The sequence below is a fragment of the Osmerus eperlanus genome, chromosome 26 (genome assembly GCF_963692335.1).
Source record: "Osmerus eperlanus chromosome 26, fOsmEpe2.1, whole genome shotgun sequence".
Classification (NCBI taxonomy): Eukaryota; Metazoa; Chordata; class Actinopteri; order Osmeriformes; family Osmeridae; genus Osmerus; species Osmerus eperlanus.
Genome location: NC_085043.1, coordinates 6,062,392 through 6,084,084, shown reverse-complemented (window position 1 = coordinate 6,084,084; position 21,693 = coordinate 6,062,392). Strand labels below are relative to the sequence as shown.

Genomic DNA, 21,693 nt, shown 5'->3' with positions numbered 1-21,693 from the left:
TGGAGTAGAAAAGAAGGAAAACCTGCATGTGCATCCATCCCTGCAAAACTGAATATGTCTGATATAACACCCTCAAGGTTTTTTGATCAAAAATACATTTCAAAAAGAAGCTTCAGGAAAAACGTCATAAGCAAAAGACATTATGTCCCTCAAGTGTCCTCTGTGGATGTAGGTGACAGTGGCATTTGCACAATCGATAGTGATTCTGACTCATCTTATAATGATGGTGCCAACTCCCTCTCAGGGAATGTCAACATTGAAATGATCTATTTAAACCCCCAGACTCCTACTTGGACTCTTGCAGAGAGGTTTGCTGAACTTGCATCTGGAGAAAAGGGACTTTGTTCAGAAGCTTTCTGTGGTCCGGGTTCCCCTGCACCTGAAAGAAACGGTGTCAGTAGAAGAAAGGGATGTGATGGTGACACGGTACGCGAGAAAATCGCCCGCTGCATTTCGAATAAAAGTCACGACCAAAGCAAATATGGTTGCACCCATCCAAAACTGCCAAAGGGGACAACGTTCAAGGCAGAACATCCAGAGGCACCCTTAGGTGTTTGTGGTGACAGGGAGGTAGAGAAAGGCAGAGCAAATCTCCCTCTCAAAGATGCAACTATGTTTGACGCCTGCGAGGATGGCAAGGTGCCGCTGGTTTTTGCGGCGATGAAAAAACGGGGGGTGGAAGGGGACTCGGAGAACCGCCCCTACAAGTGCACACACTGCAACTGGGCCTTCAAGAAGTCGAGCAACCTCCAGAGTCACCTGGACACGCACAGTGGCCTCAAGCCTAACGTTTGCGAGCTGTGTGGCAAGGCCTACTCTCACCAAGGCACCTTGCAGCAGCACAAGCGCCTGCACACGGGCGAGAGGCCGTACCACTGTCCCTTCTGCGTCAAAACCTACATCTGGTCCTCGGACTACCGCAAGCACATCCGCACGCACACCGGCGAGAAGCCGTACGTCTGTGACACCTGCGGCAAGGATTTCGTGCGCTCCTCGGACCTGCGCAAGCACGAGCGCAACATGCACACCAACGACAAGCCGTTCCCGTGCGCCGAGTGCGGCAAGACCTTCAACAAGCCGCTCTCTCTGCTGCGCCACGAGCGCACCCACCTGGGCGAGAGGCCTTTCTGCTGTCCCGACTGCGGCAAGGCGTTCGCCGTGGCAAGCCGCATGGCGGAGCACCAAAAGGTGCACACCGGACTGAGGCCGTACACCTGCGCGGTGTGCGCCAAGTCCTTCACCAAATCCTCCAACCTCCTGGAGCACAAGGCGGTTCACAGCGGCGTGCGGCCCTACAAGTGTTCGGAGTGCGGGGTGGCCTTCGCTATGGCGTCGCGCCTGGTGCGTCACCAGCGCGTCCACACCGGAGAAAAGCCCTTCGTCTGCACGGGCTGCAGCATGAGCTTCAGTCGCACGGCCGCCCTCAAACGCCACCAGGAGCAAGCGTGCGCCGGAAGGATCTTTGTCTGTGTGGAGTGCGACAAGTCTTTCCAGTGTGCCTCGCAGCTCACGCAGCATATGCAAAGCCACAAGTCCAAGAATGCCTGATTTGATTGGAGTGCTCGTCAAGACCATTGTTACACCTTACTTTCTGCAAAGCCCATTGTTAAAACAATGTGTTCCTTTAGGATCAGTCGGTAATACAGATATTATGTATAACCGCAAATATTTGTGAGGTTTGACTGTTGCTGTTGTTGTTGTGTTTTTTGTCCAATCGAAACACAACACTAGAATAACAGATTGATCATAATTGCGTAGAGCTTATGCACAAAGAGTGCACATTTAAAAAGTATGGTTTGGTTTTATTTTCTTTATCAACAAGAGCTTTGAAATTCACTAAATCGTCTAAACCAAATTACATAGCTCCAGATATGGAACAATTATGAAGTGTTTTGCATTAATTTGTTTGTTACATCTATCACTGATCATTTTGACAAAAACCAGCATATTGCATTTGAGCTTCATCTGAGCACAAATTTTAAAAGAGTTATACTTGTTTTTATTCTTATTCCATAAATATGTATTTAAATTGATTCAATATTATTTATTTACCGAAGCAATATGGATTCATTAAGTTTATTTTTGAATAAGCTTTATTTGACAATACTGGTACAGTAAACAGGAAACTGCTTTGTGCAATATAGAACAGTACAGACTGGTTTAATGAATTATCTTAGAAACCAGGACATGTAATGTTCTCATTTTGGGGATGTGTACATCTTTAATAATTGATTTAATACATGCCTTGATCATATTTAATCCAAAAAGGGAAGGCACAGTGAATTGTTGTTTATTGGGTGAATTCAAAATGAATATTTGAAACAATGTAACAAGACAATGTATAGTATTGTACGTATATATCTGCACAATATGGCTTAATATCACATTGTACGTTTTACACAGCCAATGTTGCTGTGTGTGATGTATGTTATTGCTTGAATGCTAAAACTAGTTTTCTGCCAAAATGTTTCTGGTGCCTTACAGAACATAAGCAGAGCTTGGAAGGTAAATGAAACAATAGTAGCTAATTAGCTTCTATTAGCTAATTAGCTACTATTAGCTCATTTCTAAAAAGTGCCTCAACACATCTGCTCTCCCAGTACACAATTTCTGTCCAGTTCTATCATATTTAAGCATCTACTGCATATGTCTGTATGTGGAGGTAAAACTGTGTAAAAAAAAAAAAAAAAAGACCTCAAACATGTTTCGGATTTAAACATGTAGAATGATTGGAATATTTGTAAGCACACTTCTTTTTAATTGAAAGGGAATGTACTCATTTTCTTTTCTCTTTGCATATTTTTTTCCTTTGACATTTAAAGAATTGTAACATTTTGGACGCCAATTTTATTGTTTTACAAAGTACAATCAGAGCCTTATTCTACAACCTTTAAGAAGGTAATCGAATGGACCTTTTAAGCACTTTACATGAACTTGTGATAGAGCTTTCAAGTACTCAGGGACACTTGATTTAGTGCTATGCCAGTATGAATTATTTGTTGGTCTCTAGCTCTATTGCTAATTGGTTTACATTAATTTACTGGTGAATGCTATGCTATCATGTGTCAGTAAACACAATGTTATTTAGCACTGTTACATTTTTATCTTGGTAAAAATGGACAGAGTTGAAAACTGAGAAATGTGCCTTATTTTAATTGGTGACTTGAATGAGTCCCACACTTAAAACCAATTGCACTTTGTTCAGTGTAACTGAATATATCCTTTTTATGAACTGTAATTGACCCTGTCAGAGAACATGGATGCAAACGTAATGCATTCAAATATTTATTTTGATTGTGATCAGAACGGTGTTGTTTTACCTTAGTTGGCCTCCACATCTCAATGCATAGCATGCTCTTAACCCGTTAAGGAGTAGCGTCACACATGTGTGATTCTGAACATTCCAACCGACTATTTTCCGATAGACAAAAACTATATGACAAACGCTATACTATGGCTTCACAATTTACAATTAGGAGGCTAACAAGTAACACTAGCAGGTAGTAGCATTGCTACGAGTATTATGCTAGGTTGCTAGGTAATGGAAGCTAACTAAAACTAGCTAGCTTCCGTTTTGGAAAAATAACTCACTCCTTAAAAGGTCAATTGAGGACTTACAGTGCGTTCACACTGCAGCGGAGCGGGCGGCGCGTGGCGTCGGCTTCCAATTAATTTTCAATGAAACCAGGCGTTGACGCTCGCGTAGGGCATTGTGGGAAGGCGAGCGGAGCGGAGCGGAGCGTTGCAAGTTGGATTTTCTCAACTTTATGTAAATGAGGAGCGTGAAAACGCTAGCGTTGGCCAATCGGATTGTTTTCTTGTTTCTTGTAACGTAGCAACCTTTGGTCATGATAAACATTTCTAGGTTTCACAATTTCAAGATGGAGGAGAAACTTTTCGTATGTGTCTGCACACCCAGTTCTGTTCAGAACAAAGTTACTAATGTGAACGAAGCGGCCCCATCCGGCTCCCACAGTCACTCCAGCACATGATTGGTATTGTGAGGAAAGCTGATTGGACCATTTGAGACAGAATGTAAATTGAACCCTGTTCATATTTAAAAGTTGGAGGAGTGCCAAATGGAACATGAGAGTCAGGTGGCTGAGCGGTGAGGGAATCGGGCTAGTAATCCGAAGGTTGCCAGTTCGATTCCCGGTCATGCCAACTGACGTTGTGTCCTTGGGCAAGGCACTTCATCCTACTTGCCTCGGGGGAATGTCCCTGTACTTACTGTAAGTCGCTCTTATCCAGAGCGTCTGCTAAATGACTAAATGTAAACAATCTATTCCAGTAAGTGTGGCCTCTGTCAGTTGGTCTGTCTATTTATAACTACTGCAGTTTTCACTGTTCTCACATCCCCGCAGACCATTTTAACCCTTGTGTTATCTTCGGGTCATTCTGACCCATCAGTCATTGTGACCCACCGTCGTATTGCGACAAATTTACCTCATACAAAAACAAAGTGAAGCATTTTCTTTTAACTGTCGGGCTGTCTCAGACCCCCCACATTGCGATGGTTAAAAGAAAATTATTTTAATTTGTTTTTGTATTGGGTAAAATTGGGTAAACACAACGATGGTTCGTTATGAACCTTTGGGTCATGTGACCCGAAGGCAGCACGAGGGTTAAGAATGCACATTCATCTCCATGGCCGCATGGAGGCCAAGAACACTCTGTTATAGGCTTTTTGTATTACACAGTGGAATATATATAAACATACTGTAGTTCAAAAAGCACATACCTGGTGTCGGTCTGTTGCTGGAGATTTTGGTTTGTTAGGAAAAAGAATCACATAAGCTCCTGAGTTTTGACATAATGTCTGTCATCAAAGGACAAATCATATTTTCCTCATAAAATTGTTTTCATTTTGTGTTCACTGCCTCTGTCTTTATTTTAATAAAAAAAATATGTACATAATGTAGCTACTCAGGGGACTTGAAGGCCCGATACACAATAAAACAGGACTCCGACACGGGGGGTTAACTAATAAATGGGTCTTTACTAAAGGGTTTCAGGGTAAGGGTAATGGGACAAACTTTAAATCAGGGGTCTTCCCCTCCGGGGTCTGTGGTCCTTCAAGGAGTGTGGAAAGCAGAGGGAAAGTTTAGTCGTTTGGGCAACGTTCCTCCAGCGTTGTCTCCCTGGTTCTCTCCCTCCTCTGCGGCCTTGGGCTGGCTCCCTTTAAGCCTTCGCCTGATTGTCTGATGGGCTCCAGGTGTGACCATTGCCATGTGCCCAGTGGCTGCAGCACCTCGACAGGCAGATAGATTCCCTCGATCACCTCCCCCAATTGAAGTCGATGGACCCGCCTTCAGGGCCGGACTGGCAGGTCTGACTCCCCTGGTTTGCTACAATAAATATAAAAATAAATACGAAATTTTCTTTACAAATATGCATAACGTCATAGTGGTAGGAGCCTGGGAAGTGACCTGGATCTGCCTCATCCAAATCCTCTTCCTGCGTGTTTAGCTCATACTTAGACACCAGTTGTAGTCACACTGCAAACTAATGGTAAAAGGAGATGCCAACAGCCGTGTTGTGAAATTCCTACCCTATTTCAGAGCTCCCTGAATGGCATTTGATTATGGCTTGGCTTTTTTGTTCTTTATTTTTAACAAGGTTCATTTTCACTTCATTTTTTATTTGAATTTGTTAACAATGTGAACACGGTCCCCCCTATACATGACATAGGCCTAAAGATTGTATAAGACCATGGGCTAATACTGACTTAATGAACTTAATGAACAATATAGTACAAAGATACAGTTATCAACAGTACTGAAACGTTCAAGGCATTCATTATATTGCACAGCAATTTAAGGAAAAAAGTATAAAACAAATAGGATTGGATATGGATTATGTCAATTCTGTTGAATGGCATAAATTACAAACATAAAACATAATTATTTTGTATGATGTTTCACATTCCATGTTCAGTACAGTATACAGTACACCAGAAATGTAATTAGTAACATGCCCTGCATGTGCTCCTATTGCTATACACAGGTTCTCCTTGTTCTTGAAACACTCTCCTTCATAGAAGTATCTGCCATGGAACAAGTTGTGCTATAGGGAATGTTAACTACACACACCAGTTTGGCTATCTTTACAGGGAATGAAGGGCGCTCAGATGCGTAGCCTGATAGCCTTGGGGATGTCCATCCCAAATCTGGTCTCCCTTTCCCCCACGCACCAGCTGCCGCATGACATCAACTATCTCAGGCCTTACAGAGGCATACAGTATGTCGATGTTCTAGATCACTACTTATACTTTGGCATAAAGTATTCAAGGGTCTCAGCCTTTGTCAAATGGTCTGTAGCTAACTGGTATCTGGAACCCTTACGTTTCCATATTTTAGGTGCAGAGAACTGTGTTAAATGCCAGCCTTCAGATGATTTAAAGGTAAAGATGTAGAGCAGTGAAGATCTCTCTTCTCATGGTTTGAAAAGGATATGGCTAACTATGGCGTGAGAAAAAGAGAGTGTTGGAGTGGTAGGTGGGGGTCGGGGTTTCCTTTTGGCACTTTTTGGTCAAACATGCACTTGCTTTTTACTTTGTTCCAAATAAATATTCGTGGAACGCTGATGTATGTCACATTATCTATTGTTGCCGGACGATTATCAATTTCATCAAGCCTCAATTTCTTCGTCCCCAGTTTTACATTTAGTCATTTAGCAGATGCTCTTATCCAGAGTGACTTACAGTAAGTACAGGGACATTCTCCCTGAGGCAAGTAGGGTGAAGTGCCTTGCCCAAGGACACAACGTCATTTTGCACAGCCGGGAATCGAACTGGTAACCTTCAGATCACGAGCCCGACTCCCTAACCGCTCAGCCATCAGACCCCCCCCACAGTTTTCATCTGTTTGCTTACACTGTGAGCCCTACTATAAGAACTTGAGAGAATCACAAGACCAAGTTTATATGGCTTCAAATCAAAATATCGGTTGCTCATATGAATGGTTCTATTGTCTTTGTCATCTATCCAAGTTTGTAAGTCAGAATCCCTTTATTCACCTCCCTTTGCCAAACCCAAGTGGCTTCAAGGAGTTTTCCCATCAGCATTCACCTGTCATGTCCCCTCAGGGAATGTATTTCTGTAACGTCCTACCACATGGTCTGCAAATGTTGTAGGGTTAAAGGTCATCCTAAAAAAAGACATGTGGTCTGGTGTTGGGGTGTGCTTTGGGTAGTTTGGGCCTTCTCTTAACTGGTCACTGAGTCCTATGTAACTTGCACCTTGCTTTGGTAGCCTGCTTGATTTAAGATGATAAGATTATGTTTCCTGGAAACACATATTTGTTGAAACATTAGTCCCTTTAACAAAAATAATTCAAATGAGTATTCGTGATGTTAGCTTTTTGATAGACAATGGTATATTATTTGTGAAACAGAACCTTCTGAAAGGTTGTATAATCCAGCTATCCTGCATGAAAACAAGACAACTCTTATTTTAGGCAATGTCAAAGTGTCCTTGAAAACGACCTAGCCAGATTAATGTCTAAAATGTTGGTACACAAAAACTATTTTAAGATTGGCCAGATGCTGGTGGTGGGTATTTAGAGACCAATGTTCAAAGCTTGTGTTGAGTTTTTTGCTTCAGTTTTACTGCTAGAGCATTTTCCATGTATTCCAAAGTTTTGGGTTACTACTGAACTACCAATAAACCAGTATGTTCACTTTTTATGATCATTCACAATGACCACATCAAGTTTGTATTTCCACATTTGTTTGTATTTCCTATATTGTATCAAATAAAATTGCAAAATACTTCCAAACCAATGCCAAAGGGTAACTTTCCGAGAACCGTTTTTGGAAAACTTAAACATAAAGAAACTTTTTTGAAATGTTTTCAATCTCTGTGAAATTATGATAAATGGTTTTCAGATTGACTTCCAGATAGGAAGCTCCCATAGGTGTAATGCAAAGCACGAGGCGCAGAATGAGACTGGAAAGTCTGAATGTGCTCATGCACGTCCATTCGATTACACGTTTGTTGCATCAATACAATCTAAGACATCCCTCCAAATCTTTCCAGATGGTCTCTTGCTTTACAAAGGGACATGAATAACAAAGAAGGAAAGAGAATGTCCAAAATAAAACAAGGCCCAACTATAGGCTAATCTGAGAACTCATCAGCAAGTTTAGCGAAAAGACAATGTGTTTATCAGCCATTTGATTCAGTGTTGTACAAGCCAGCATTGACAAGATCAAAGCCCCAAAGCACTTTCACCACAGAAGTCACACATCACACATGATTGTAAATAGCAGTACAGTTTAATTATACTCGATCGATACATTCAGTTATCTATCATTAAATAGCAAGGCTATGCTTTCCTGATAAGAGGGTTGAGCCATGTAGAGGAGGGTCCATAAGGCATTATAGCTGGGCAGCCTATGATGATGGGCGTGGGCGGGGTAGAGGATAGAGAAGTGGGCGGAGACTCATGAGTAAACACAAAAATGAGAACACATCAGGTACAACATTCAGTGAGTCAATGACTACAAAAATGAACAGGAACTTGAACATACCAAATTGCATTCATTAAAACACCATAGAACCTTGTGTCGACTGTTTTGATGAGTATTTAACTGACGTGACTGGAAATGACAATGATTACTTGTTAATAGCAACATCCTGTGGTGAGTTTAAAGCATTACTTTGTTTTGGGGAGAACTATTCTGTCTTTGTTTTGTATCAGTTCAATTGATATTTGAGTTCATGTTTTTATTAAAATAAAATAAATCATTATCCTGGTTACTTTTGCATTGATTTCAATAAGATCATCTTCTCTGAAAGCTTATGGCAATAAATCAAACCGTTTCAATATGTATTTACTTTACATAACTTTGTCAAACTACATGAAAAACCATACCATTTTGAGTTAAAAATTTGTTAGAAACTGAGTTAGATTGACAGTACTGGTCAAAGCATCAGTATTTTCTACTGCTATGTGGTAATGGTGCAATATTCTCAGTTGAAAAAGAGAGAAAGCTAAACAAGCTGTAGCTGTGCACTGTTATTGATATATATTGCCATAATAAATATGATAAATAGCTAAAAACCCTGCAAAGACCGAAAAGGGATAGTGAGAAAGGTTTACATATTGTATCACAACAAACTAAATGTACAACCTAGAACTTGTTTATGGGGCCAGTGGACAAACAACACTTCACAAACTGTTCACAATTTAAACAAATTATCTACTGGCTATGAGAGGGTAAAAGGACAGTAACTTTCAGCATGAAAGACAAGAAAAATAAAATAAATGTGACAGCACAACTTTGTTTAAACATTTGAAACAAACTTTAACTATCTATATGATAATTTCTTTACAAAATACATCCTCCAATTGTCTCTTTCCCCATTTTAAAAATAATTGAAAAGTCACCAAAGATCATCTACAGTACAGAGCTATATAATCAACTCGCTGCTCTAAATGGCTTCTCTCTGACTCGTTATAACTAAAAACATACAGGGCTCAAATATTCTTACCGTTGTAGCAATGCAGACGGTCTCATTTGTCAATCTCATTATCGAGGCTGTGATTTGAACCAGCTAAACCATCCAGATGGGGTGTTCTGGCAAAAGAAAATGATATGGTCATGTTGGAACAGAACTCATACTAAAGGTTCTCATGCGGTACAGGTCATGTACATGAGGTGTAGGCTCCACCCACATGTTTTGGTTGGACTTCTGCCGATTCCGTCGACTGTCCATGTCCATACCTTGTGACAGGCATCCCAGCATGCATCTTTGCAGTCACATGCCGGCTCTGTAAGTAAGCATGGTGTATCGGAAACGATATAGATTCAGGTTGTTTGTATTTTAACCTCTATCTGGCTATGACTTCTGCTCTTACTAAGGCAGATAGCATTGGAACCATCATGGTGAAGTGGTAATTGGAACTGGTCCATATCTCACCTTGCGTGCACTGAAGGAGGTTTCAGTCCCTGGACAGTACCATCAAAACACATTATTTAAAAAAAAAATGTTTTTTGTTATAAACATCTTCACGAAATATTTCCATTGATTTACGGAGGCGATGATAGTCATAGTGTCTACTCTTTTTTTTGGTGCTTCATCAAAACCAAGATGTGCTCACCCGAATTCACTCCACAGGGACCATCCCGCCACACCGGATGCAGAGGGGCAGGGCGGACGTGAGCACCACCTGCATTATGGTAACTGCAGTCTTGGCCCCCAAGAGGTACAAGGGGCACTGCTGGCTGCATGTCAGGCATGACGGATGGGGAGGGGAAGACCTGCTGTATGGGGGCCTGCTCCATTTCTGCTCCACTGGAGCCAAGTAGGTCAACATGTGGGCTCAGCCTCGTCCCGGTCACTTCCCCACAGTCAGACGAGTCACCTGCTTCTGTTCCCGCGGCAAAGAAAAAAGGTCAACCAAAACCGTTACAGTGTCTCTTCCCGCTCCCTAGCACTGTAGAGGTACGGAGGAGGGTCAAGTCGCCACGCATCACCAGCAGTTCTGATGCTTGAGGCATAAGGAACCGGCTCCCCTGGGAGTCAGTGTGGGACCAGTGAAAGAATGGTGAGAGACTTGAGCTTTACCTGAATAAACCGTGTTCTCCTCGTAGGCCAATGAGCAATCAGCAGGGTGCTGCTGAGGCTTACTCCAACCATTGCTCCCCATCTGAGCAAATACATATGTTTAGGGCATAGGCTTAGGTGTTCCATGTTCTGTTAAGAGGTGAGATACAATGACAATAGCGAGAGCCAATTTCTGAACGATTCACCTTGTTTGACACTGTAACTTAGTAGAGTTAAATATAAATGTAATCTGAGAAAACACTGAACTGACAGACATCATTTGACAATCAGAACCCAGACCTTTTAAAAGATCGTCGCACTCCGCACAGAGTAAACAAAATTGTCCTTATTTGGCTTGATAGTGCAACTGCTTCCAAATGACACCCTGGGACACCACGTGGCTACGGGGACATGGGGACAATGACTGGATTAACGTGGTCACCTGCATGCCCTGGTGCTTGAGTCGCAGCTGCCGTAGCCATTCAGGATCCGGACCGGGCCGGATGCCAGCTGCTGCGCTGAGCTGTCTCTCCCAGTGGCCCAGTCTCTCTGCCAGCTAAATAGAAGAGAAGTGCTGAGCCACATAAACACAGAAGGGGCGGTCACACTCCCAGACACCGGACCGGCAGAACATGTGAAAGAGAACGAGATCTGAACGGTGCCAAAGGGGAGTACGTGGATGTCAGTGTGCCACGGGGGGGGGGTTTGCTACCTTAACAACCTCTCCCAGAAGCACCAGGCTAGGCTCATGCTGTCCGATCAGAGCTCCGCCCACTACCTCGCAGTAATGGAAAGCCTGGGACACAAGCCCCCAGTCGAGCAAGCGACACGCATACAGGAACTTGTACACCTGACAATGCGACACGAGCACATGCGTCAGCAGATATAGATTTCCTGTCCTCCCATCACCTTGTCTTTCAGTCATTTGAAATTCACGTCAACATAGCATTTCGTTTTTTTCCAAGTTATGTGGTTAGGATAACATAACAGGAAGATTGTGCCATTATTGTATGCAATTGGGTGACTTCCTGTAGTACACCCAGAACAACTGAGCTGTATTTTCCAATAAACTGAAAAAGGTTATTGCTGAGGAATGAATATATACATATTACACATTATTTACTAAGAATACACCATTTTAAACGTTAGAAACTTCCAATATGATTACAATAACAGTGTTCTGCTAACACCGCTTTGTTCACTCAAAGCAGAATAGTTATGACAGTGCCACAAATCATGTCAATTACCTGGAAGGAAGGGATAGAGAAGGACTTATCACCAAGTTTCTGGCAGTATTCAAACAACTCAGTACACAGAATGGCCTGATTTGTGGAAAACTGCAAGAATGGAAGACTGAGGGGAATAAACATTTGATTCTCAGCATTAGAGCAGGTCAATAACAGTTTTGTCACCAAACACATGCAGCTTTCGGACTAACTTGTTTTTCAGTTGTTTATAACTTGAATGTGGGGTGTGTGGTGGACGGGGGAGCTTAAATCACCTGTGGCTGCTGCTGAGAAGAACCAGCTTGTCTGTCCTAGACGTGTACACACCGAAAGGGGCACCGGCTGTCAGGTAGCACACATGAGCCGCGTGTAGCAGGCCTCGAGAGGCTGAAAAATAGGCAACAATCACCTGTAAGATTGTTTTCTTTCTTCTGTAATCACAGTGAAATATACCTTATCAGATACATTGATGTGTTTTTGCGTGTGCGCACTGTATCTCAGAGGAAGTTACAGAGTGTGTCGCCTAATGTCATTATGGATTTCTGGTGCGTTGCAGCATCCTCCGTTTCATTGGACAACATTACGGCCAGATGTGGCTTCCAATCTCCCCATTTCTCATTTCCACAACACTAGAAACACACACATAAACTCACATTTCACTTTGATAATAGTCATACAGCCATGTATTAGTCATACCTGCATGTATTTTGAGGGCAACCGGACACAGAAAACGAATGTGGTCAAAAGATGAAAATGTAATCTAAGTCAGGAGAATAAAGGGTGTCTGTGATTTGTGACATCAAAACTTAAAAAATATTACCGTGGAAACAGCAGGGATCCTCCCAGAGAGCAGTTGGAAGAGGGTCTGGAGAGGGTCGCTAGCTGCTAGCTGGCCTGTAAACCTCCAAACAGCACCGCACACACACACACAAAGACACACTGTGAAATTCACAAACCACAACACCAGCTAAATATATCCCAAAGAATCAAATGACATGAATATGACAACAAGTATATTATAATCAGCCACGTTGCACCTAGTGCCCAGCCTAGTGATCTGGACTCCTCCCTTAGCCCCCCCAGCTCTGTCCAATGTTAGCTCCACGTGCGGCTCTGAGATCTGCCCAAGCACATACTGCTAATGGTGCCAGATGAAGCAGTAAAGTGACTTGGGTTACATGTCTGCATGAACCGCACTATAATGATGTGTGCTGAGGCCCTCTACCCAAACTTCTATATGTTTTTGTATGCTAGGATTTTCCTTGTTGTATATGTTCTAATACAGTACGCCAAAGATGCCAGAATATCCTACTACCGGGATAACCTACACGGTACCAATTTGCAGAATGTGAGGGAACATGCTTTTCTGGCTGTTTTGACACAACTCTTTGTGTTAAATTGAAAAAGTTTCACTAACCCTAAGTGGCCTTTAAAAAACATGACACACCTGTCGGGGCAGTGAAAACAGCATACTCTAAATAGATTCGACCGACTAGACACAAGGCAAAATAATTTACACGTAACAGGCTTCTGCTTGTTTGTAAAATGTGCAAACAAAGTGTCTGCATCTAAAGTTAATTCTATTGGAGAACCATACATATTCATTTTATAAATGTATGTTACAAATGTGCTTGTAAAAAACAAAGCCACCCAAAGTCAACCTCTTCTCTGGCTTTCACATAGAAGTATTTCTAAGCATGTTAATGTTACAATAGGTACAATGTTTTGTCCCCTAAGTCTCCTTATGTGGCCCTCTGAGAGTTGTTTAGCAACACAGCTCAGTACCAGTCAAATGTTCATTTCTAATTCTTGGAGTGACTTTCCAGCCAATTATGTTCCAGCAATCCTGTTCCAGCCAATCACCTTTGGTGAGGCGGGCCTTCCTCCTCGGCTTATTTTGTGAAAGCACTGTCAATCAAACTTGAGCTGGAGGAAAGTGCGGAAGTTCAGATGAGAAATGGGGGCCCCTGTTTCTCATATTTGAATGTATTCAAATAATATGAAACACATTTTATAATGTTACCCACATCAACTTTAACATTAAGTAGCCTTTTTTTTTATTGACTGATATTGGAATAAGTGCACCGCAAGCGATATATGGCTGTTCGAACCTGCTCAACACGGTTGTATAAGATCTGTTGTCCATCTTGCTGGCCAGAAACAAAGCGTGGCCCCACAGGCCGGTCTTCATGGCCGCCTCCAAGGCTTCCTGGAAACACCGTAGGGGAGAAGGAACAGCACAAAAGGTCATAGGGCAAAGGAAGAAGACACCCCTGTGCCAAGTCCCAAATCATCCTGTAAATCCCAGGCCCTTCTGGAGATGCGAGGGGAAAAGACAGGTGTATGCAATTAGCTCAAATAGACAGCGCCGCATATTAAAAAAGTTCATCTCAGACGTGGTTAACTTGTTCCTTGACAGCTATTACCTTTCCGCAGCATTTCATCCGTTTAAATCAATGTAACTGCATCATCCCAACCAAAAATAAAATGCCTTTTCGCTCAAGAATATAATATCGGACCAAGTTATACTTCCATACTTGGAGGGGGGGGGGGGGGGGCAAGAGTATGCTTGATTGACAAGGGTACCAGCAGCCAACGAGAAGGACAGACTGTATTACCTTCTTCCTGCCAGCTAGGAGGAGTTTAGTATAGCCCTCCAGTGCCTGCTGTGAATGTTCTGAAATGGGTGTGGCCCCATGCCCTGTCAGGAGGTCATGCCCCTCAGGCACCTCCGTGTCCGGACCGAGGTCCTCTCTCAGGTCGATCAGAGTGGGAGGCTCTGGCCCACAGGCTCCTGAAGAGTTCTGCAGGAGCAGTTCTGCGATGTCGGAACCAACGATGCGCTGGAGTCCACATCAACGTATACACAAAGACAATCGTTGCAACGATCAGTGACCTGTGCGCTTTTGTAGAGCTCGCTCTTGGAAGTTGCTTTGGATAAAAGCGTCTGCTAAATGAATAAATGTAAATGTAACGTTTTTGACTAAAAGCTACGGTGATATTCTGGCCGGTGCGCTCGATCTGTGGGGAGAAATGGGGAGCCGAGATTTCGTGTGACTTACTCCATTCTGTCTGCATAGTAGAATCAGTAAATTCCACAAGAGTGTAGCAGACTCTCTGTCCTGGGTTTTGTCATCTCTCATGCAGGCTTCTGCCCTCTGGAGGGCGAATGAGATAGCGTCCACTTTGTGAAGATCCTCCCTGGAAACGACCACGGCAATTTGTTATTGGTCGAAAAACTGACTTAACAAATATTGGGACCATAGATATTCCATGCAATTTTGTTACATGTCTGTAGTTTTATATTAAAAAGATGGAGGCACACAAATAAATAAGCATTGCTTGATGCTGTTTGTTTTTTTTGGGGGGGAAAAGTGTATGTTTAGTGTACCAACCTGGCCAGAGGCCCAGGAAAATCTCTCATTTCCTGTTGTTCTTGTGTTTCACCTAGAATGACCTGTAAAGAGCACCCAATCATGTCAAATCCAGAAGCCTTGATGAAAACCTTCGTGATTCGCATTTCCAAAACCGTATGGGAATGTGAGCAAACCTCAAGGCTGTGGATCTCTAGCAGGCCTGGGTCTCCCTGCGTCACCAGTCCCGGGTTGACCCGTACGAGCTGGCCTGCTGGCCCAAAGCTGACCACAGCGTGAGGCAGGGAGTATTTCAGAGGGGCAGTCACCTGGGGCACTACAACACGCTCTTGGGAGAGAGGACACGGAGGGTTGGTCTTCCTCATGGTTCATCATCATCCTCACTAACACCCTCATCTGGTGTCACCCGGCTCCCTGCAACACATTCTTCAACGCAGAACCAGGTGTCGGAGAGAATACCCGTAGGTTTTACCTGTGTTTGCTGTCATCTCTGCAGAGTCGCTTGTCTCGGCGCCGTTAATGTATTGACTCAGCTCATAACTACTGGAGGATAGTCCTGAGGTTTTGGAGCTTGCCAGTGTGCCCGTGTTGTAATAGAAAGCCTAGAGGGACACATAGCGAGGCCTGGAGGTTAACTATTCATGAGCAGGCTACGAAAGCCAGGCGGCTAATTAACTTCATTCCATAACCAATAGCAGGAAGATATTGGTTCAGTTATAGAAGGTGTGTAGCCACTGTTGTGTTCACCTCTCCATAATCATCGCTGTTCTCCCCAGCTTGATCACCCTCATGTCTGCTGGAATCGTGCTGAAAACCACCTCTCCCATGGTCATACCTAAGGTGTATGAGATAATATGAGATTTGAGGAAATCGCTTTACATGGGCAAGGCAAGGCAAATGTGTTTGTATAGCACATCTCAACAACAAGGTACTTCAAGGTGCTTTCCATAAAACGTAAAAGGCATCAAGACAAAATTTTAAAGCACCATAAGACAATATAAACTGAAATATATTTAAATACAACTGAAGAGTTCGATAAAAAATAGGCTAAAACAGAATGTGATAGATAAAACAGGACAGCAACAGTTACAGTTCAGTGAAGTATATTCAACAAAAGCCATAATGTAGATTTCGTAAAAAGGCAGCCGCAAACATAAAAGTCTTCAGCCTTCATTGAATGAACTGATAGTTGCTGCAGACCTGTGGTTTTCTGGGGGTTCGATCCAGATGGTGCATAAAAACTGAAATCTGCCTTTCCATGTTTAGTTTTCACTCTGGGGAGAGAAAGCCTAACCAGTCCCAGACAATCTGACAGGTCTGGATGGCTCATAAATTCATAGAACATCAGAAATGTATTTTGGCCCTAAACCATTCAGTGCTTTATAAAACAACAAGAGTATTTCCAAATCAATCATTTGACAGACAGGATGCCCCTGTAAAGACCTGATGTGATCAACTTGTTGGTCTTAGTGAGGAGCCCAGGAGAGAGTCTGAACAGCTACAGCTGATTGATGATCGACACAGGGGTATACTCCTTAGTATATGTCGCTGATGGATTTCCCCGCTCGCGTAGAGACAATCTAGAAGGATCTAGAGGTCATTCTCACCTGGACTGTTCTACAGACGCACTCCCAGCATGCTCCTGCTTGTACCTCCTGTCATGGTACGGGTCGGCCTTCCTGGACTCCTGGGAAGTCCATTGACCCGCGTCTACATAAAAACAATCAAACAATCCATTGAGCTTATCAACACACCTTCATTTCTGGCTGGGGTTCGCTGATAAGAAGCTGTGACTAAGTACCTGGATATTCATAAAAGCCTGTGTAATAACTAGGGTCGTAGTGGTTGTAGTCCTCCCTGTAGTTCCAGAAGCCTTGGGGTGGATGGTCATAGCCATGCCTGAAATCAGAAGTAGCACACGCGCCAACTAAAAACACCAGATCCTCCAAGAGAATCGTGAAATCTGCCCACAGCGCATTCGCAGATACTACAATGCAAATGACAATAATGCAGATTCCGTAACAATTGCCAGACATGCATGCGGTCTGTGCCTTCGGCTGAGTCTATCCACCTGTAAATGATGGACAGATTGACGTGAGCCTCAAGAAACAAACCTGGAATGAGGTCTAGGGAGTGCGTGTTCTGGTCTGTCATGGCCATATGCAGCTCTGGCTTGCGGAGAGCTGTAGAGGGGTGGGTACTCTGGTCTGGGTGGAGGGCTGGTGAGGGGAGCTATGTAGCGGGGGTCTGGTTGAAGCCATTGCCGGTCCCTCTGTCTCGGGTCAGGTGGTGGGTAGTATCCACCTCCCTGGGGAGTGGGGCGGTGGAAGTCGTCTGGGAGTTTGGGTCTCTGGGAGTGAGGGTCAGACTGCCGCCACTGGTATCCTCTGGGGTCCATCCCACTGTCTCTCTTACAGAGATCTTAGCAAACAGTGTTAAGAACTTCCAGTGTGAAAAAACATTGAGGGGGGGGGAAAGACGGAGAAAGAGAGAAATGTAAATACCTAGGTTGAATATGCAAAAAAGAGCTGTCCACTAAAGAAACAAATGGTACTAAAAAGCTACAAGGACTGTTCAGGCTACTACTGTAAATATAACCACCAGAATGATCTTTGCAATATTGACACTGATTATTTTTCTTCAGTCTAAGAAAAGTGACCGGGCCTACAAAACAAGGCAAATGATGTTCTTCCATTTACGTTAAATACCAGCCATATTTGACGTGAAGTATATAAGAACAGAGACATCAAAGTTATAAGAAGATATAAAAGTAGAGTAGGCTACAGTAACAATTCTATTAACATTTTCATATAGGCCTCCACGCATTAACCTACAACTTACAATTAATAATACACTGGCAATTCGACTTTCTTCTCAAGAAAAGCCCCCCAAAACAATTTGTAGCCTACATAAATGTTTTTTTTCCCCAGTTATTTGTAAAGATTCAAACTTACTGCTTACATGCGTTCCCAGTTGCAGTCAAAGTACATGTGCCACATCATTTCCCTCAAAACACAACATGAACTGAGACGACCCATGGACTTGTAGATAACGCACGAGAGAATAAAGTGCAAAGGCGCCAGTGATATCACTGAGAAGCCCTGACGCGCCCTTTTTCAGTTAGATTATAGCCTACAATTAAGCAAAAACAAATAAGGTTCAGAACATTCATGCAAAATTGTGAAATCTGCACATAGTTTTTAGCCGACAGCCTACATACCACGCACAAAGAGGGATTCCGGATAGCATCTTTAGCTCATTTGAATGTAGTCTAGGGATGAGATTGATCCACACCCTTGAATACGCATGCCAAATTGATGCTTTCTTTTCTGCAGTGAACTCAGTTCAATCTAATTCAGTCTTTCTGTGTTTAGTCTACTGTTTGTTATTAATAGTGTAAATTGTAAGAAAATCTAACTTTCAACTACAATTTGGTAAAAGTCACAAAGTAGAAGAGTGCTGGTCGAACTTGCCACGTTGCGCGGAGCCGCCTACTGTCTGATACAGCCAAGCCTACCTCTTGTCATAACATTGAATACCAGCCATTTAATAACGTTCTCCACAATGGGGCTGGGGGGGGGGGGGGGGGTGAGGGGGCTGGACACTATCTAAAGGAACATTTTGATTTTTTTGCCATGTATGCTCTATAGCTTAAAAATGCTGGTCTCAATGTCTCTTAACTGTGGCTCTCACACGCAATACATGTAGGCTAGCAGGACACAACATGGTTGTCATGTAGCAGTTCAATTCCGAACTCGAAAGCCTGCGGTACATTATCATATCAGATACAAATAGCCTACATACATTCAATCTGGCCAAGTTCTTTTTTTATGTAAAGTGAAAGTGTCACTTGCCACAGCACTGTCCTACTACTGCCACAGGGTGTCGCAGTTTACCTTAAGACAGGTCATGATCAACTCGTTTCTCAAACAATATGTGTGCTAATGCTTAAGGGGGCGCTCCTCCGTTTACAAACTGTACACACATGCCTCATTAGCATGTGACCAATAGGATTGGATATGCAAAGTGGAAGTCTGTAGAAGGTCGTTTTGTACAGCAAACCGTGTGTGCAAGTAGTCATATGAGAGAGATCTGTACACGGTGATCTTCCCCAGCGGATTACACAGGACGTTGTGATACCTGCATCGATTCGAGAGTGTGGATATTGTGTTGCCTTTTTCAGATGTGCAATATGACTTTTGAGGAAACAATTGGAGACAACTCTTCAGAACGGTGAGACATCATACAGTATTTCTACGTTATAAACTACGGTTACAGTATGATTTGACAGGCTAAATTCCGACATATGCCTCTGACTGGATGCACGACCGGGCTAGCAAAATACTAGCTAGCGCCGACAATCGTTATAGTATTAGCTTCAGTTACATTGCTTGCTATTGACAAGAAGGCACTAAAAAGAGTACTTATTTGTAAGCTGTTTGCTTTATGCAGAGATATGTCTTTTTCTCTTCACAGAATGGAATCGGTGGAAAAAGCATTAGAAGAGGTCCTCAGCTCTGCATTACCTCAGGGTTGCATCACTGTCGGAGTGTACGAGGCAGCAAAGTCACTCAATGTGTAAGCCATTGTCTTCAGTCAAAGTGCTATAGCCAGCTGCAGAATAAACTTACACAAATGTACACAAACACGTGCATTGTAATGTTAAACAATACGTCTTGTTTAAATGTCAATACCATGTCTCTAACAAACCTCTTGATTGTTGATATTTTCAGGGACCCGGACAATGTAGTGTTATGTCTCCTTGCCACTGACGAGGAACACGTAGAAGACGTTGCTCTTCAGATCCACTTCACCTTGATCCAGGCATTCTGCTGTGAGAACGACATAAACATCCTTCGAGTGAGCAACATGAGGCGTCTGGCAGAGATTCTTGGTGGAGGGAAACCTGGAGGGGAGCCCATGGATCTCCACTGTGTATTAGTCACTGTAAGTGTCATAACTGCGCTTTTGTTACATTCAAACAAGCTTTTCTAGAAAATATCAGCATCTTGGTCTGGGTTTCTGCATGTTTATTATCTCCTGCATCTATTAATGGACGCAATATTTTCATGTGGTAACAAAAAGTTAGTTGAAGTTCAGGCATCCAGTCTGCAGAGGATACAGGATTTTGCATACGTTGCAAAATCTTGAGCACCCTGCATGAGCACTCTGTTCCAGCCCTAGGAATGCAACTCTGAGAATGGTATCGGTAGCAACTAACTGTTCTGCTTTTGTTATTGTTCCAGAACCCTCCGTCTACTACTTGGAAGGACCCAGCACTGAGCAAAGTAAACCGGTTCTGCAGGGACAGCCGTTGTCTGGATCAGTGGGTGCCCGTCATTAATCTCCCCGACCGATGAAACAGCGAGGATTCTAAAACACTTGTCAATCAAAACTGCACTCAACATGTGTAATAAGCCGCCTTTGTTGGACTTCTTTGAGCAAACCCTGGAGAGTGAGAGGAGAGGCGGGAGGGGGGTGAGGAACAAGAAAACAAGATCCAACGGTTAAGAAAGAATGACTCAGCAAGATGGGTTACAGGTCTACCGAGCAATGACTGTGCCTCCCATTATCGGGAACGGAGTCTGCACAGGAAACTGAATCATGTGAGCACGTGGTTTAGTAGCACACGTTCGGGACACCAGAGTGGCCCAGAACAGGCACGTGGACTGGACCAGTCCGGACTCGACTGGTTCCGAATGGACTGGGCTAGTCCACGCTTTCAACCCTGCTCAAGGAACTTGGACCAAAAGTGGATACTCTTGAAAAGGGAAATGTTATACTCATGGTATTCAAATGTGTTGATTTATTTAAAAGGGAATGTATTCATAGGCTATTACAAGGATGTTTTTACTTGTCTCGTTAACGTTTTGAATTCACATTTAAATTAATTTAAGGAATTGTATTTATTGAATGAATTTGCTACTTGTTGAAATGTGAAATAAATTTAACTTAACATATCATTGTTTCCTAGACTTTCTGGTTTGAGGTACAATGCAACTGTTGGCTACTAGATGGGTGGGACATATTGTAAGGAAGAAACTTCTCTTTAATGCACTGTTATGTTTCCCCTCCTCTTAGTCATACAGATCTTTCTGGATGTGGGCAGACAGACCATTCAGGACATTTCCAAAAGAACTGTGCTAAAGTAGCTTAAACAATTCGCATGCAATACCTGCTCAACCAGGGAGTACATCTTGTGCAAAAATTCTAGTAGGGAACTTCAGTAAATGAAGCCATTGCATACGATGCCACATAGACAAATTGCAGAGACATCAGTTGGCATGCCCTCTACAGCACATCCCTAAGAATAGACTGTGCTGCGTGGGAAGCGAGAACAAGAACCCCCACTTTGTTTCCTGCGGCCAGCAGTGCACTCAGTGTGACAGGGCCCTTCACCCTAGATCCCCGTTCAAAAACAAAAGTGGGGAGATAATATACCACTGGCGGTATTAATAATACGCTGAGATGAAAGAAAAGGTTCATTTCTGAACCGTCACACACTAAGAGGACGCTAGAACTACGGACGGCGGGGGACAAA

At 43.2% G+C, this 21,693-nt stretch overlaps 3 protein-coding genes across 6 annotated transcripts; 2 read left to right on the top strand and 1 right to left on the bottom strand.

The window, feature by feature from the left end:
* znf648 (zinc finger protein 648) lies at window positions 1-1,840 on the top strand. Its single transcript, XM_062452910.1, has one exon. The coding sequence runs from the start codon at window positions 55-57 to the stop codon at window positions 1,546-1,548; it is 1,494 nt and encodes a 497-aa protein (XP_062308894.1). The 5' UTR covers window positions 1-54; the 3' UTR covers window positions 1,549-1,840.
* Window positions 1,841-8,258: 6,418 nt separating this feature from the next.
* Window positions 8,259-18,607, bottom strand: sec16b (SEC16 homolog B, endoplasmic reticulum export factor). Of its 4 annotated transcripts, XM_062452410.1 has the most exons (23): window positions 18,107-18,604; window positions 17,267-17,594; window positions 16,954-17,051; window positions 16,760-16,862; window positions 15,900-15,987; window positions 15,625-15,754; window positions 15,329-15,480; window positions 15,174-15,235; window positions 14,841-14,979; window positions 14,397-14,621; window positions 13,890-13,987; window positions 12,599-12,680; window positions 12,290-12,407; window positions 12,054-12,165; window positions 11,800-11,905; window positions 11,265-11,402; window positions 10,995-11,108; window positions 10,574-10,655; window positions 10,107-10,376; window positions 9,926-9,954; window positions 9,681-9,776; window positions 9,497-9,582; window positions 8,259-8,447 (listed from the first exon to the last, which is right to left on the bottom strand). In XM_062452410.1, exons 2-22 carry the CDS (start codon window positions 17,548-17,550, stop codon window positions 9,535-9,537), a joined length of 2,574 nt encoding a protein of 857 aa, XP_062308394.1. In that variant the 5' UTR covers window positions 17,551-17,594; window positions 18,107-18,604; the 3' UTR covers window positions 8,259-8,447; window positions 9,497-9,534. The 4 variants fall into 4 exon arrangements, with proteins under 4 accessions (XP_062308394.1, XP_062308396.1, XP_062308397.1 ...); XM_062452412.1 differs by lacking the exons at window positions 8,259-8,447; window positions 9,497-9,582; window positions 9,681-9,776; window positions 9,926-9,954 and having other exon boundaries at window positions 10,209-10,373; window positions 10,574-10,702; window positions 18,107-18,607; XM_062452413.1 differs by lacking the exons at window positions 8,259-8,447; window positions 9,497-9,582; window positions 9,681-9,776; window positions 9,926-9,954 and having other exon boundaries at window positions 10,209-10,370; window positions 10,574-10,702; window positions 18,107-18,607.
* A 608-nt stretch (window positions 18,608-19,215) lies between these two features.
* gadd45ab (growth arrest and DNA-damage-inducible, alpha, b) lies at window positions 19,216-21,113 on the top strand. Its single transcript, XM_062452776.1, has 4 exons — window positions 19,216-19,385; window positions 19,629-19,730; window positions 19,886-20,099; window positions 20,399-21,113. The coding sequence occupies exons 1-4, from the start codon at window positions 19,336-19,338 to the stop codon at window positions 20,510-20,512; spliced, it is 480 nt and encodes a 159-aa protein (XP_062308760.1). The 5' UTR covers window positions 19,216-19,335; the 3' UTR covers window positions 20,513-21,113.
* The last annotated feature ends 580 nt before the right edge of the window (window positions 21,114-21,693 follow it).